The sequence below is a fragment of the Ambystoma mexicanum genome, chromosome 7p, assembly GCF_040938575.1.
Source record: "Ambystoma mexicanum isolate Mex_15411 chromosome 7p, UKY_AmexF1_1, whole genome shotgun sequence".
NCBI classification, from domain to species: Eukaryota; Metazoa; Chordata; class Amphibia; order Caudata; family Ambystomatidae; genus Ambystoma; species Ambystoma mexicanum.
In genome coordinates this window covers 544,169,347-544,186,415 of record NC_090939.1, presented here as the reverse complement: position 1 = coordinate 544,186,415, position 17,069 = coordinate 544,169,347, and the positions used below count along the sequence as shown (strand labels likewise).

Here is a 17,069-nt window from a genome sequence, read left to right as displayed (position 1 = left end):
TATTTTTCCCCCACCCCATAAACCACTTTTCCCATTCCCAACCACAATTACCCTTCTATATTTCGTTACTTTTTTTGCTGGCTTTGCATTCTTTGTTATCTATTCGATAACATCACTGCATACCAATGAAATTTGCACCCACATACATGCACTCTAACATATCAAATCCATTACACACCCCATCCATCTCCCGAGCCCCATGTGACACCTTATCAGTACACTTCCAGAATGTCGCTATTGATGGACACTCCGCCATCATCTCTAAATTGGAACACAAGCCCCCGTCCCCTACCCACCCAGAGCCTGACCCACATCAAAATCCCCCCTTCGATACAAACCTTCAGCTCTTTCTCTCCCATCTCACACCGGGAGTTCCTCTCGATCCTAGCACAAAGCTGCCCTTCAGGCACCCCTGAGATCCCCTGCCCGCCCAACCCCAAAAACATATTAGCCTCAACCTGTGCAGGCAGTATCGCACGCTCAATCCTCAACCAATCCCCAACATCGGGATCCTTCCCAGAAGCCCTAAAGAGCTACATCAAACCCCTCCTCAGAAAACCTACACTCGACCCCCTCCTCTCCCAGAACAACCGGACATTCTCCAACAACTGCTTCATGCCAAACTCACAGACCTTTTCACTGACGCCAACAACTTCTGAAGCCTGCACAATCTTGCTTCAGACCGCTCAGAACAGAATCCTCCCTAGTGTCCATCTGGGACGACCTAAAAAGAACAGCTGATGCAGAAAGCTGCGCTGTTCTCATTCTTCTTGACCCCCGTCACCTTGGATCACACCATCCTACAAGACAGGCTACAAACCTTTGGAATCAAAGACACTGCCCTCTCTTGGATCTCTTTCATCGCTCACAAATCATGCTGCTCCACCAATTCACCTCCACCGCACGACCAGTAACTAAAAAGCTGCCACGAGGAGCATCCCTACCCCCTGCTCTTCAACATCTAAACCCTCTGCCTGCACGCCTTCGGTCCCACAATCTTACCCGCTACAACTAGGACACCCATATCATCCTGGAAGTCCCAAAATCGCCAGGCTCTAACCATTCAGAGTTGTCATCTTGCCTCTTGGATATGGACTACTAGATGACAACCAACCACCTCATCCTCAATCCTGGGAAAACTGAATTACGAGTCTGCGAGAAAACAATGCTCCTCCCCCCAACTGATTCCATGGCCGCAATCCCTAGGCCCCTCCACATTGGAAACTTCCACCGGTGAAAACCCCTGGATGCACACCGGACACTGACTGACTTATCCCTCTCCAAACCCATCAACTCTCATCAAAAACCAATTTCTTCCATCCACGGATCCTCGGGCGTAGCTTTCCTTACCTTACTAACCTCACTGTTTCTCCGCCATCATCCTTTCACACTTAGATTATGCAAACTGCCTGTACCTAGGTGCACCAGCGTTTCAACTAAGGAAACTGCAAAGAAACCAAAACGCTGATGCCTGCCCATTAACCTAACTCCCAGAGAACACATCAGTCCTACACCAAGTCCTTCTTACAACTTTTAAAGCCATCCACAATACCAGCCCGGAATTCATTCAAGACAAAACACAAGCCATCCACACAAACCCCAGATGTACCTTAACACCTCTGCCATTAGTATACAGCGACAACCAATGAAAAATGATTTGGTCTAGCTGGCACACATCGAATCTTCAGCAACAGCACTCTATCCTAAACCAGCAACCCCCCCGCCCCCCCATGTGCCGGACCGCCAGGCTGCTTACTGGAGCTTAGCCAACCAGAAGCCCTAACCTTGCAAAAATACACACAAGCAATTTATACTCTTAGAACCTCCTACACATGGGCTGCCGTCACTGAGGGCGTTCCACAAGTGCATTGAGACCATACAAATGGGGAAAGGACGCTATATAAATAACTAATACAATACACACCCACTTCCGCCCTGTCACAGTATCCACTCTGGGGAGGGCTGGGATGCATTTCCATAGGGGAAACCACCACAGAACGGACGAGTCACTTTCAGGAGCCATCAAAGTTTGCCACAAGCCAGCGCGGTCACACTAGCTGGGTCATACGGGGAGGTGTCTGCGAACAACAGTGGCATCACCATCAAACCAACGTCCGAGAGTATCCAGAGTAACCCAAAACACTGCGTATTGTGCTTGTGCTGCTATCCAGTACACTTTAAGGTTGGGCGTGGCGAATCCCCCTTGTGCAGAAGGCACTGTTATTGTTTCCCATTTGTCATACCACTGCCGAGGGCCATAAAATTAAAAACTGACTTCTAGGTCCTTAAAAGAACCCTGCAGCGGACCATAGCAGGATATACCGAAAATAGAGACATTTGTGGAGTATCACCATTTTAAGGAGAGCAATTTTCCCTGTGACCGTCGGCGGCAATCGAGCCCAGGACTTGAACTCAGCCCAGAGTTGTATGAAATATGTGGCATTGTTGCAATAAAATAAGCAATTGTGTTGCCTGGCTAAGTATTTTATCTCCCGTGGGGACCAGGTGAAACCAAGGAGGTGCCTGGGCTCTGTCAGCCAATATGAGTATAGATCAATTCAAATATATCAAATGTTGACTCATTTCATTAATGAATTCTGTGAGATGGAGAAGAATACAGCAGTCGCACCCATGATACAAACCCAGGTCCGAAGCTACTTTTATGTAACACTGCGGCCACAAACTGCCATAAGACCGAGTTGAAGGACTTATATCTAGCGTGGCTGCACCTGCCTGCGCCGACGGGTTCACCTGAGCTAGAATGTTAAAGAGCTGGCGTACAGCGAGTGCTGTGGATCACCCAGGTATAAAGCCAGCATCGGGTGAAGCGGGCGGACAGAATCGTAGCAACATTTTTTACATCCGAGTTAATGAAAGAGGACGGTACGAGACGCAGTGTTGTGGACTTGCCGCTTTAACAATACAAAAAAATAAATAAATAAATAAAAATTCGCATCTCTCAGCATGGGAGGGAGCATGCGCTTATCCAGGGCCTCAACCCAGACTTCGTGTTGGAAGAGAGCTACTAGATGTTTTAAATGACAGTAAAACTCAGCCGTAAAGCCATCCAGCACAACAAAGCGTCTACAGCACGAGAAATGTCCTCTAGCGAAATAGGGGTTTCCAACTATTCTCTGGTCTCAGCTAACAGCTGTGTGAAGGAGACCCTCCAAAAAGTCCTTAATATCGGCAACGGAGCAGGCATCTTTGTTAAGAGTGTAAGTTGGAGTAAGAGGCCTCAAACACTGAAAAGTGTGTGCACTAGGGTACACGACCTGTCGTAGACAAAGGGGATGCCTGCCGCCAGGTGAATCATGAGGGTCAGTCACCCAACAGGCTGCCTTCTCCTACCCATAGCGTCGCCCTGCCATCAGGGTGCTCAAAAACCGCAGTTCTCTTCAGCATTGTCACAGAACTCATCCAGTGTCCCCTTCACCTGAGAGTGTGAAGCAGTAGGGGCCCGGGCCGCTTGCTGTAGCTCCAGACTCTGGAGCCTCACCTTGCTAATGTTGCAAAATGTCTTGTTGTACTGTTCAAAGGACCGTGTTCCATGGCCACTACAATATCCTGTCATATGCGTTAAAGGAATGGTTCGCCCAAAAAATGTTATTTCAAAAATAGACAGGCAACATAAAAAAAAAACGATTGGCCGAATTCCCTATGTAAAATTTTGAGCAATTCAAGCTCAAAAATTGAAAAAGCAAGCACATGGGCGCATCCATTTTGTAAAATGGCTGCCCGCCCGTGTTGGCTTTTGCGGCACTAATGAAGGAAAAGCCAGCCAGCTGTAGTAAACAAAGCTAGCACTGGGTGGCTTTTCCTTCATTGGTGCCGGGACGCGGACCGGAGACTACAGGCAGAAAAGCTGCAGCTGCATCTCGGTAAGTGCTATTTATTTTTATTTTTTAAAATAAGCACTAGCTGTGTTTTTTTTTGGCTGGAGGAGCCCGGAAAACTTAGAAATAAAACCGCAGCTTTAAAACGTTGTATTTATGTTTGCAGTCGCTTTTGAAGCGACCGCAAACATAAATACAACGTTATTGTGTTTGAAAACGCTGCGGTTTTTAGTTTCTCAGGCTCCTCCGGCTCGGAGGAGCCTGAGAAACTCAGAAAGAAAAAAACGCAGCGTTTTCAAACACAACCGCGTTGTGTTTCTGCCTGCCGTGGCTTTCACTTTGGGTCTCCGGAGACCCTAAGTGAAAGCCAAGGCAGGCAGAAACACAACACGGTTGTGTTTACATGCCGCTGCGTTTGTCTAAATCTGCTTTCCCATTTGGGGCTCTAGGGCTCCCCACGGGGCGCACTAAAGTCCCAAATGGGAAAGCAGATTTAGGCAGAAACACAGCGGCATGTAAACACAACCGTATTGTGTTTCTGCCTGCCTTGGCTTTCACTTTGGGTCTCCGGTGCTCCCATGGGGGAGCACCGGAGACCCAAAGTGATAGCCAAGGCAGGCAGAAACACAACGCGGTTGTGTTTGAAAACGCTGCGGTTTTTCTTTCTAAGTTTCTCAGGCTCCTCCACGTTATTGTGTTTGAAAACACTGCGGTTTTTCTTTCTAAGTTTCTCAGGCTCCTCCGGCTCGGAGGAGCCCGAGAAACTTAGAAAGAAAAACCGCAGCGTTTTCAAACACAATAACTTATTTATGTTTGCGGTCGCTTCAAAAGCTACTGCAAACATAATACGTTTTTAAAGTTGCGGTTTTATTTCTACGTTTTCCGGGCTCCTCCAGCCTGGAAAACTTAGAAAAAAAAACGCAGCTAGGGTTTATTTTTATTTATAAAATAGCGCTTACCAAGATGCAGCTGCAGCTTTTCTGCCTGTAGTCTCCGGTCCCCGTCCTCCGCGCACAGCACCAATGAAGGAAAAGCCACCCAGTGGTAGCTTTTGTTTACTACAGCTGACTGGCTTTTCCTTCATTAGTGCCGCAAAAGCCAAAGCGAGCACAGCGACGGGCATCCATTTCACAAAATGGATGCCCCCATATGCTATCTTTGAGCTTGAATTGCTCAAAATTTTACATAGGAACTTCGAGAAAAGAAAATGCCAATCGTTTTTTTTTATATTGCCTATCTATTTTTGAAATAAATTTTTTTGGGGGAACCATTCCTTTAAAGGCCTAATACACAAGTACCTAGCGGATCAATATATAACTTCCTATGTGTAAATGGTACCGTGTTGTGAAGAAGGATCATAACACCCACCGTGATTGCATAGAATCAGCTGTTTAGAACCTTTTCTTCCCCCAGTTTCTTGTGAACCCCTCGCATCCAGGAGCCATGGCATGGGTTTCTTGCAAAACTAGTAGCTGCCTCTATGCCTCTCGTTATGGTGTTTGTTTCCACATTTTTACTGGGTTCCCCACTCTATGCATTCCAACTTAAGCAGGTGAGCTCAGGCACAAACTACCAGACACCCGTGGACCACAAATCGAGAACTGCATCAGTGCCCCGCACCTGGTACCCACTGCTGCACACGCCTGCAAATTATAGTGCCTCTGTGCCAATACCAATAGCGTTTTAACCCTTAACAGAACCCCCCCCCTCCTGCATCTTCCTCCCAATCAGGAAGATGTAACCCCCCAACAACACTGCATGGGGAGGCCAGCACACGGAGAGGGGGCAGCCCAGGCTAAACCACAACCTATTGAAAAGAAGGTATGATTTTAACCAACAATATCTCCCCTGAGCAACTGGCAAAATGCTATTAGCATAGTGCGAACCACTATGAGGGCTATGTCGTTAACTCAACAATAGCACCAGCTTCGCATAGCAGCAACACCGCCAGAGCGGAGCAACAGTTCTCAACAAGTCTTAGGCGTGCAACACAAATGCACCCCGGCTGTATATGGACTCAAAGCTTTCAGTGCCCGGCGCTAGCCAAGTTTAGAATTTGTAATGCGCACCTAACCCTGAGGTAACTGGGTGCTTGAGCTTGTGACATAGTTACAGACGCATACAGTGTACATTGGCTAGAAGTGCTTGACGACTATAGGTTACAGGTTAGTCAGCTTGCATGTTAATACAGGCAAGTGCATGGAAATATCACCGGCAGTTACAGTTTGGTCGACAGTGCATTACGTAATACAGTAAAAGGTGTGTTTGGGTACTTAGATTTCAGTTGATGTTTCAGCACATGCTGAATCCTGGATGAACCGGACGCCTGTTAATGTGACTTATCTGAGAGCCAGTTCTTTACTTTGGCTCTGAAGATCCAGAAGGATTGTTCAGCTCTGATCTTGAGAGGGAGGGTGTTCCAGCATTTGGTGGCCAGAACTGGGAAGTTGGCTCCTCCCATCGTTTTTAGTTTGTACCTCGGGATGCTGGGGCAGTGCGGGTAGAAACATCTAATGGTTCTGGCTGGGCGGTTTCTAGAGAAGTTGACTGAGAGGTATTTAGTGGTGGAGTTTCATTTATGCGTGAAAACTAGGGTGCGGAGCAAGATCCTATCGCCAGAGCCAGTGTGCATCCCGCCTGAAGCTTGAAATATGGTTGGACCTAGGGATATTTAACGCTGATCGCAAGGCATTATTCTGTAGGACCTGTAGAGTGTTGAGGTTCTGTTCAGAGAAACCTAAGAAGAGAGTATTACAATAGTCTAACTTTGATAAGATTAGGGCCCTGGATAACGTGATGCAGCTGTTGGGAGACAATTAGGATTTGCAAGCATTAATCAGCCGGTATAAGCAGTTGTAGAGGCAGTGGCACTCACGTTTCTTAAATGAGAGCAGAGTCTAGGTATACTCCAATGCTTTGACCTCCTTTGCGACTCTGATGGTGTTTCAGTAAATGATGAAAGGCATAATGAGGGTCAAGTTTGTTTAGAGGTGCTTGGGAACCAATGATCAGAAGCTCAGTCTTGTCATCATTGAGACACAAACAGTCGCCACCCACGCCTGAATTTTCAGGTAGATTTCATTGATCAAGTTGGAATCATTTTCATAGCTTCCAGTCAGCGTAATGAGAACCTGGGTGTCATCTGCGTAATTCGTATAGGTGACACCCATATTGTCAAGACGATCAAAGAGAAGCTCTGTGATGGTGTTGTAGAGTGTCGGGGAGACGCAAGAGCCCTGAGGTACTCCGCAGTTGGTGGGACTGGATCGGCTGAAGCCGAGGGTGTGCGAAAACCCTAGTAGTTTGGTTAGAAAGGAAGGATTGGATCCAATTCGAGGCGTTTGTAGAGAAGGCAGCAGCTGTGGTTAAGTGTTCGGTGAGGATCTGGTGATCGACAAGCTCAAATGCTGTAGAATGGTCTAACAGCAGAAGGATGACCAGATTGCCTTTTTCTATGGCTTCATCAATTTGGATTTTTAAGTCCCAGAGGGCTGTTTCTGTACCATGTCTCGGTCTGAAACCGGATTGACGGAGACCTAGTAAATTATTACCCTACAGATGTTTTGGGATATGGAGAAAGGCCACTATCCAGGATTTTTAAAAGGTACCGAACAGTGGTGATGGGCCTGCAATTGGTCAGAATGTTGGGGTCTAAATTTGGTTTTTTGAGGAGGGGCATAACCCAGGACTCCTTGAGGTTGTTGGGGACCGAACTGTCATTGAATGAGGAGTTGATCACAGCAGCAATGAATGGGGCCGGGTCTTTGGCGCCTTCCTTGATTACTGGGACAGGACAGATCTCTCCCTGGCACCTTGACGTTTTTAGGCAGAGGATATTTTCAACTTCCTTCGGTGCGACTGATCTTTTCACCACTCTCAATACACAATTTGGCTGGGTAAAGCATAGAATATTTCATCCCCCGATCACTGAGTCTCTAACTGCCAGAAACGATTTCTGCTCCTGTTGCTCCACCGACGAGAAGTCTCGTTAGATATGCAATCTACTAGTCCCCAAACAAAGCTCCCCTTTTCCCTCAGACAGCAAGTAAAATAGAATCTCTTTCCCAGTAGTTTAACAGGTTGGCAATTTAGGGGGTGGGGCAGCATTCAGGTTTGGGAGCCAGGGAGCTGTGAGCATGTCCCACCACAAACTGGGCCAACAGTGTAGTATTATTACGCAGTGTGTGAAGAGTATCCTCCACAAAGTAGTCCATAGAGCCATCCAGGTTGTTCTCTGGGACTCGATGCAGATATTATTCCGGTGTGACCTGGATTCTATATTTTTCTTAGTGACTAGCTGTACCTGCTTAGTCAGAGCCGCCACATCCACCTGCAGCTGGGATACACCATCTTCCACAGTTCCCAATCTGGTTTCAGCTTCTGTCAGTCACACATCGATTTTCTCCAGGTGGGTTTTAATGGAGCTAGTGGTGCTGCTCATGCCGTCTAGTCCCTCACAGAGCGTTTACTAAAAATGTTCATGGAGCTTTGTTTCCTGCCGGCCCTCTTCGTCATCACTGTGCAGACCTCACAGACGCAGTCCCCACTCAACCCCGCCCTCCCCGACTCCTCGGGCGACACTTATCACTCCACTCCTCGGGCGACACTTATCACTCCACTCCAGAGGGAGCCAAAATCAGATGCAGAGGGGGACGGGGGCGTCCCACTCCCAGTTACAGCCAAGAGGAGTAGCAAGGATTCTCACCGGGGCTCAAGTCTTCTCTGCGCCTCCACCAGGCAGTTACACAAGTGAAGGTCCCAACGCCAGCCCAGAATCTCTCCACAGGGTGCACTGCGGTCCTAGAAATGGTACCAGCAACAGGGCTTTAAGAATATATCGAGCAAATCCATGTCTGGTGAAATATGCAATGCAAGGTTTGTTTCAGCACCCAGCTCACCACCTTCAGCATCACCGCCACACTGTCACTAAGCTCAGTGTGTATCTTGGCAATGTTATATATGTGGATGCCGGGGCTGTCTTACAGTATCCTCTCATAGTTCCAATACTAGGTGTGGGGACTCCAACCCCAACCTGGCAGCTTCACCAAGCAGCAGCACTTACCCACTCCAGCAAATATGTCTAATGGCTGCATTAGTTATTGGACCAGCAGGTGGCACAGTTACAGTTGAAACCTCAGGATGTCTTTTACTATGTGAAAGGGCAGCTCAGCACACACCCAGCAAGGAGCTGGAGCACCTTGGGGCTCAGGATCCACTGCACCAGGTGTCGATGCTCTGCCTGCCACTCCACTCTCCTGCCAATGCCGCAGCCCATCAGCAGCCCCCGGCAATCCACTCCATGGAGGTCCTAGCTGCTGGGGACTAAGAACAGCCAGCCTTACACTGGAGGTGCAGCCGCTGCGTCGAGGTAGTTCTGGCTGAAGCTTGGTTGATAAGAACCAGCACGGGCCCCTCACTGCAGCTTAACACACACGCTGGCCAACATATCGCCATGTGGCTGGATTTCGGGGAGTCTGTCCCGCACTTCTGAGCGCGGCCATCTTTTCCCGGGGCCGCGATAGGCGGGCAAGCAGGAGACCAGCTCAGCCCTCAGTGGCTGTGTAAGCCGGCTTAAGCAGGCAGCGTAGGCTCTGATAAGCACTGGGTAGCGGAAGCTTCCTCAACGAGCAGCCATTTTACCCTGTGCGCTGCAGCGCTCCCCGGGTTAAAAATTGATGGCTACTTGGAATATGCCTGTAGCTAGTCCCTATTTTTGCTGCTGAACATGTCATCTTTGTTTCGATCCCCGATACAACCCCATAAACGTGACCTTTACGGGGATTCACATCAAGACTGGATAAGCAGGAGCTAAAAGCAGCCCCTGGGTAACCAGAAGAATCTGTGACCAGGAGCTACAGTGAGCTAGTTCATAACGTTCTGCATATCTAACTTCCACATAAAATGCAAATGTATAACCGTTTATAATTGACCCCTTCTGCTTTAAAACGTCATACAGATGTGTCCTGAAGTTTATCTTTATATTGTCAAAAAAGCAGATTTGATTCAATGATTCAAGTTTGTTTGGCACAAGTTGGCATGGGTGTTAGGCAGAATTGCATGCAGAACCCTCTGGGACTACCACATACAATTAGGACTACAGGTGTAAGCAAAAACCAACCTTTGGTATAAGTCTGTACGACACAGAGGTTACAGAGGTCTTACAATCACAGTGGTTCAAGTAGACACTTATACATACTTAAGGTTTCTTGGTAAAACAAATTTGTTACACAATCATTTAGAAAACATTTCGTTTACTTCAGTAGCAAACCAACAGGTTTAACAAATTAGGCTCCCCTGAAATAGGAGCAAAATGGCATTTCAGTTACTTTCAATGGGAGCAAAAAGGCATCAGTTAGCAGAATAGATCACAATTACTTTCTTTTGCAGTGCAAATAGTTATAGTTCACTAGAGGACCCTATTCAGTTCAATAGGCATAGGCCAAAGTCAATGGACTAGTGTCTTGGATAGGAAAGAGCAGTTCTTGAAGAAAACGGTAAAGTCGTTGCCAAAGTTCTCAAAAGTAGTTTGTACGAAAAAGAATCATATGGTGGGTCACAAGCCGATTAAGCTTGTAAGTTGGGAAAATTCCACGTACTGTCACCGCGAGAGAAGAATTCTCTCAATCGGGTTAGCACAGTACCCCAATATGAAGCAAAATATGGTTCCTGGCAGTTCCTGCAGATCTTGCTGTTCCTGAGCCTCAGACGTGGGGACAAGAGGGAGGACGTCGGGGGACTCCTGCACTGCACAGGATCGTCGGAAAACGCGGAAAAAACTGAGTCACTTCAGTTCAAGTAGCTGTTCTTCAAGCACACAAGCTGGTGTCCTTCCCCCCGGCCCCCCTGGTTAATCCTAACAAGCTCCGAGAATGGTATCCAGGTGGTTTACGAGTCGATGGTCCCACCAACTCAAAAAGGAAGAAGTTGTCGTTGAAGGGGCTTCTCTGTCCAGATCAACTTGACAATTCGGACCTGCAGCAGGGCAAACCAACGGTCCAGGTGTTGCAGCAGCCGTCCCCTTCCAGAGGTTGACTCGTCGCCTTTTAAACAGTTTTCTCTCATTCATTCCAGCCTAGCTGTCCTTGCCGGACAGTCAGCCAGCCATTCACGCCAGAGTACATTTGGGTCTCCTAGAAGACTAAGCATAGGGAGTTTTCGGGCACCTCCCTCACTTTCTGCTCACCCCAGACACTCAGACACCAGAGGCGGTCTTCAGTCCTGAAGCACGCCAAGGGCATGGAAAACAAAGGGACCAAACCTGGTTTGACGCGCAAACTAGAAGGGCCTTTCAAAAAAAGAAATTGCGAAAAAAGAATACCAGGACCAGTTTAAACAAAGGGGCTTAAAGGTGCCATCTTGAAAAACAAGGCTCTCGTGATTTTTAGCTACCGGTGTTCGCGGTCGGAAAAAATCATGGTAGCTTGTTCGAAAATGATTGCCACCAGCCATTTCGATAGAAAAGGATAGCATTAGACTGCCACATGAGTTTCTAGACACGGGATACTAGGTAACCCCTCCAGCAATCTATAGGAAAATAGTGTGTGCTGGGTCTAGGAATTTAAAAAGACTAGTAAAGTCAATTTAACCTTACATTCTCTGGGAAACAGTAGTTTATCCCAGAGACGGTATTTAAACCTGTGGGAAGTCTAAAAAGACATTCCTGGGTCAGTGCACTGAGGGTGCTGTGTAACACACATGAAAAGACGACTATGGAGTTATCTTAAAACTGCATAATCCAAAAACACCAGTGTAAAACACATCAAAAAACATGAAAGAGTGGGAAAAAGTCTCACACACTGTCCAGAAGAAAAAAAAAAAAATCAAGGCCTCAAAATCCAGCAAAGTTGCTGAGGGTCTCTAAGGTGAAGGGAATTAGCACATTTATGAAAATTCTTCCTAACACTGAGGAACAAAAAGTAGCTCCTGGTAGCTGTTGCCATCAAGATACCAGGTTGATGTAGACCACGGCAAGGAGCTAAACAGCTCCCAGCTCGCCTCAATCTTTCACATTCAACTCTGCCCAACCAGACTTCCTGGCATACTAAGCCAATATAGTTGACCAAGCTAATACACCCCCACCCAGCGCCGGCTGGCATGTGTACTTTTCACATGAAGGCCCAGATTGGCAGTACACCCACCACCCAAAGGTTCCCAATGGCACATACACTACAGTCCACTAGCTAGTGTGCACAGCCTCACAAATGACTAGACAAACAGGACATCCCCAGGCAAAAATCCCAGAATCTAACAAGTTATGCCTGGACATAAAGTGCACCCCCCACTTAAAGCACCAAAAGCAAAACATGAATACCTTGACCATCTAAGCCCCAATTTGATGGGATGAAATCTATTTAAAAATAAAAATCAAATTAAAAAAAAACAGAGCTTATCTTCAGGGATGGAATTGCTTGGACTATGCAGGTCAGATAGTAACATAAAAGCCTACCAAGAGATCGAAATTAAAATTGAATACGCAGGAGCTAACAGCAGCTCCTCAGTACCCAGCATTAACCACTCACCTGGAGCTACCACTGGAGAAAGATGAGCTAGTACATATAGTGTTCCCCATGCAAAAATATAATTTGTCAATTGTTTATGGGCCACTAACGCTATAAAAAAAACGGTATAGATGTGTCCTTATGTTTGTACATATATTGCCCTAAATGCAGTTCCATTAACATGTGCCTGAAATGAAATAGCCTATTCTATAGTGACAAATGTATTTTGAAATAGCCTATTCTTGCCTGCCAGCCTTACTCTGAAATAGCCTATTCTATAGGGTCAAACGTAAGCTGAAATAGTCTAATTCCCACTGCAATAGTATGGTGGCCACATTCCAACACCCGAGAAGCACACTAGGCACACTAAGCTTTCTCAAAGTTATAATACTAATTTAAGGATGCAACCTTAGCATTGCCCAGACTCATCTAGCCTAACTACTCACACGCTGACTAACACTTGCACAACTGACCTCCCTAACACCCCACGCACGCATTCACCACTTTACCCAACTGCCATTCTAGACTCTTCAGGCTCAGAACACACACTCGACCCATGATCATCATCTCCCATGCCACACCTGCCTCACACAAAAATGTCAGATTAGGAACCCGCACAGCGTTCAGAACTAAACACCCCTCGCTCTGTACCACACATCCCCACTGCCTTCCAATACTAAGCCCACCAGTAACATCACCAAACTACACAAATCCAGGACTCCCGGCAGATTTCCAGTGCCAAATCACCCACCTACTCAGCGAAAATATATATATTTTTTAAAACCCACAAAAACCCTATGCCTGGTTGACCTCAATTTAGGATTTAATGATACCAAGGACAAAGCAGCCATTTCATTTCTTAAAGACCTCACATACCTTGACTTTTGCTAAAATATACAAAGATGCCGTTTTTAAAGCTAAATCTCAAGCCTATAACCTCTAAATATCTAACGCCAACTCTCAATCCAAAGAACTCTTCACCATCTTTAAGGAACTCACAAATCCTCCTATCTCCACAGACGAGATTGCCAAAGATTAAGCATGGTGCAACAGCATACAAGCCGCCATGCTAAAAACAAAAAAAATATAGACCTCTTACAAAATAAAATCCTTGACCATCACAACGCCTTAGTCCAACTGAACCAACCACCTCAAACTCTGCCCACGGCAAAAAAAAAAAAAAAATCCCCAAATTCACATTTAATGACAATTACAATTAGAAAACAGAAGTTAAAAGACCTCGTGAAACACCTGAAGCCATCGCAATAGAAAGGCAATGTATGCCCGCCTAAGATTATCAAGGAGTGCGCCGAGCCACTTACCGCATTCATTAATGCCTCCTTTAAGACAGGCATTGGCCCAGACAGCCTTAAAGAGGCATGGGTGCGCTCCCTGTTGAAAAAGCCTGCACTTGACCCTGCAGAGGCCAACAACTAGCCTATAACAACGGTCCCATTCCTTCTCAAAATATTAGACAAGGCAGCTCACAGCCAGATCCAGAGAACTCCATCCTAGGAAGCAGACAGTCGGGGTTCTGCAAAGGTCACGAAACTGAACCCTGCTGGATCTAAAAAAATCAAATTACTAATATCTTGGACAATGGGAAGCCTGCCCTTCTCCTCCTGGACCTCTCAGCGGCGATCAATCTTGTTGACCATAAAACCCTCACTGCACACCTCACACACTCAGCACATTTCTCTGACCAAGCTGCATCATGGATCACCTCGTTTCTTGGGGGAAGAGCTATGAAAGTCTTTTCAAACACAGCTAATGCAGCCCCCACCATCATACTCTGTGGTGTCCCTCGGGGATCCTGTACAATCTCTTCACGACAAACTGGACGCACTTGGGATTGCATATACCAACTATGCTGACAATACCCAGGTGCTCCTTCCCATAACAGGCTCATATCTTCAAGATGCCACCTCCCTCAGGCAAACATATGCTACCATCCAGGCCTGGATGGCAAGTAATGGCCTATGCCTCAACAGGGACAAGACTGAGATCCTCATTCTGAGCCAAAAGACCACTCTAACGAAGTTAGACTGCCTTTACTCTCATTTCAACATTGACAACTGCATCATCCCAGTCCTAGCATCTGTCAAAACCTTAGGGGTCCACATTGACGAACCTCTGTCCATGAACAAGCAAGTCAGTGCTATTGTCTCTGCTTCTGCCTTAAGTATCAAATTCATCAATTCCATCAAACCTTACTTAACCAAGGAAAACTGTTTTTCAATAGCCAGAGCAACAATAGGTGCAAAGCTAGACTACTGCAACGCACTCCCAGCTGGCACTTCCCTAAAAAAAACATAAAGACTTCAAATCACTCAAAATAACTCACTCAGAGCAGCCCTAAGCATTCCTTAAAGAGACCACATCTCCTTAGCAAGACAGTTCATGCACTGGCTCCCAAAGAGCATTGCATTCAAGATTCTCACTACCACACACAAATGTATCCACTGCACAGCTCCTCCTCATCTCTCAGATACGATTCATAGATCTCTCTCGACTAGGCCCACTAGATATTGCTACACCAACCAAATCACTGTACCTCGCTTAACAAGGCCAAAACAGGAGGGATAGGATTCCCATTTTTAGCCCACAAAGCTCTGGAATGTGCTCCCCACGGCTCTAAGAGCAGAAATGTCACTCTCTGCCTTTAAAAAAAAAAACCTGCTATCTTTATCTATCGCTCACTACTACATGTCTCTACAAACTGTCTTGCAACTGTACAATAACCATGCCTGCAAATGTCCTCTTCATGTGTAACTAAGTCTTTTGAAACCTCTTGTAACAAGCGCCAAGATTCCTCTGGGCTGCTGCGAGCTTAACAAATATGAATAAAGCGTCAGGATGATGGCTCAGGGGCAATGCATTTGTTTTGGAAGCAAGACAACACAGGTCTGAATCCCGGTCTAGTCTCTGGTATTAAAGCACGTTTTAAAAGAATAATAATAAATTATATTGGTGTGTTTGGTTTTGCATCAGATGGCATGGGAGCCAAAGTAGCTCCCAATAACTGTTGATATCAAGCTAACCAGGCTCTTGCAGGCTACAAGCAGGAACTGAATAGATCCCAGTACCCATCAATTTCAAACCCTGGCTACATGAAGTGAACTGTGACCTCACTGGCCAGCTGGTGCCACACAAATATACCCATAACTGTGTAACTGCGCATTTCACGTTCAAGTCATTTCTGCCACGTTCTAACTCGTTCTTCATGTGCAGACGTCTCCAGGACCTGCGCATCCAACTTTCGTTTTGAACCCTGAAGGAGGTGCCATACTTAAGTGCAGTTCCCAGCTAAACTAAATACTGACATGCACACATTCTACCCTGAAGGCGGACAGGTGCATCTTCCCCCACATGAAGCACCAGTCTGACGAGCACAAATGGCCCACTGAAAGCAATGGTTCATGCATCAGTCACTCGCGGAATCCCTCACACCAGCATCGACTATGTAATCAAGAGCCCGACACATACATGTACGCCGTTAAGGTTGCCACAGTGCATGTCAAATGCCGGAAACATGCAGGTGTACCAAGATGACAGAGACACACCCATCAACAGACGGATACATTCCAATAATTTTACAATGGTCGTGCTGCTGTACTCACATCTTACGCTGTCGTTCGTACTCGGCTTTACGCTCCTCCTCCTCGCGCTTCTGCTTTTCGTCCACGGCGCTACGCTTGCTCAAGGTGCGCCCGAAGATGTCCACACGCTCCGGAGGGGTGACGGGTCGTTCGCGCTCCCTCTCACGCTCTCTCTCGCGTTCTCGCTCCCTCTCCCGTTCCCGGCGTGCAGCTGCGGCTGCAGAGGCCGCTGCAGCCGCGGAGGCAGCAGCGTTCGAGCGGGACCGAGATCTCGACTCCCGCCGACGGCTCCGTTTGCTCTCCCTCGACTTTGAGCGCTTGCGGGCACGCTCCTTGTCATGCGAACGACTGCGCTTCTTGTTGTGTTTGCTGCTTTTTACGTGCTTGGATCGAGACGAGCTTCGACTCCGAGAGCGACCCATGGGGCCTGCAGCAGTGGCGGCCTCTGCCTCACGACCAAACAGAGGCGATGGAAAAACGCTCTGTGCAGGCACCGTCAGGCCTTTCCGAGTCGAGCACACAATTAACGATTCAGTCTAAACTTACACCGAAAACTATAAACCGCCGTTACCGTACATTCCATGCCAAGAAACCGACACCAGGCCGCGCAGAGAGAAGCTTCTCAGGCAAGATGGCCGACACCACAGACCGGTCTCGCGCGACCGCCAGCCCCACAATGCAGCAGTCGGCCTAGCTTGAACATTGACGGATTCACACGAACGACTTCGGAACACACACGAGCGACTTCGGAACACACACGAGTGGTCTCGAAAATTGCCACGACGCTAATCCTTAGTGGTGATGTGTGTGCTTCAAGGGACGTTCTTTGTTTTTTTTTTTAAACAACGTAAAAATGGATTTGAGTTGGCCGACAGTTTTCCTTCCTGGCCTGACTCAGACGTTTGTAAACAAACTCGGTCTGACGACAGAGTGATTGAGGTGTGCGGAAATAATAGCGAACCTTGTTTTAGTCAGACTAAGCGTATGTAATGAGGGTCCGGTGTCACGGGTTTTTTTCTCCAAACGCCAGCAAAACATTTGGTGCGGCCTCCTTACCATTTTGTTTTGGGTATTAGGTGGCGCTGAAAGCGCTACTTTTCAGCCAAAACTATTGTCATTAAAATAAGAGGTAAAAA

General features: G+C 47.1%; 1 protein-coding gene across 1 annotated transcript in view; it reads right to left on the bottom strand.

Moving 5' to 3' along the window:
• The window catches only part of ARGLU1 (arginine and glutamate rich 1), a 174,720-nt gene extending 157,878 nt beyond the window's left edge, over window positions 1–16,842 (bottom strand). The window contains exon 1 of the mRNA XM_069636575.1: window positions 15,955–16,842. Within this exon, the coding sequence (XP_069492676.1) occupies window positions 15,955–16,355 (401 nt within the window). The 5' untranslated portion in view covers window positions 16,356–16,842. The remainder of the gene's footprint in view (window positions 1–15,954) is intronic.
• Between the last annotated feature and the right edge of the window lie 227 nt (window positions 16,843–17,069).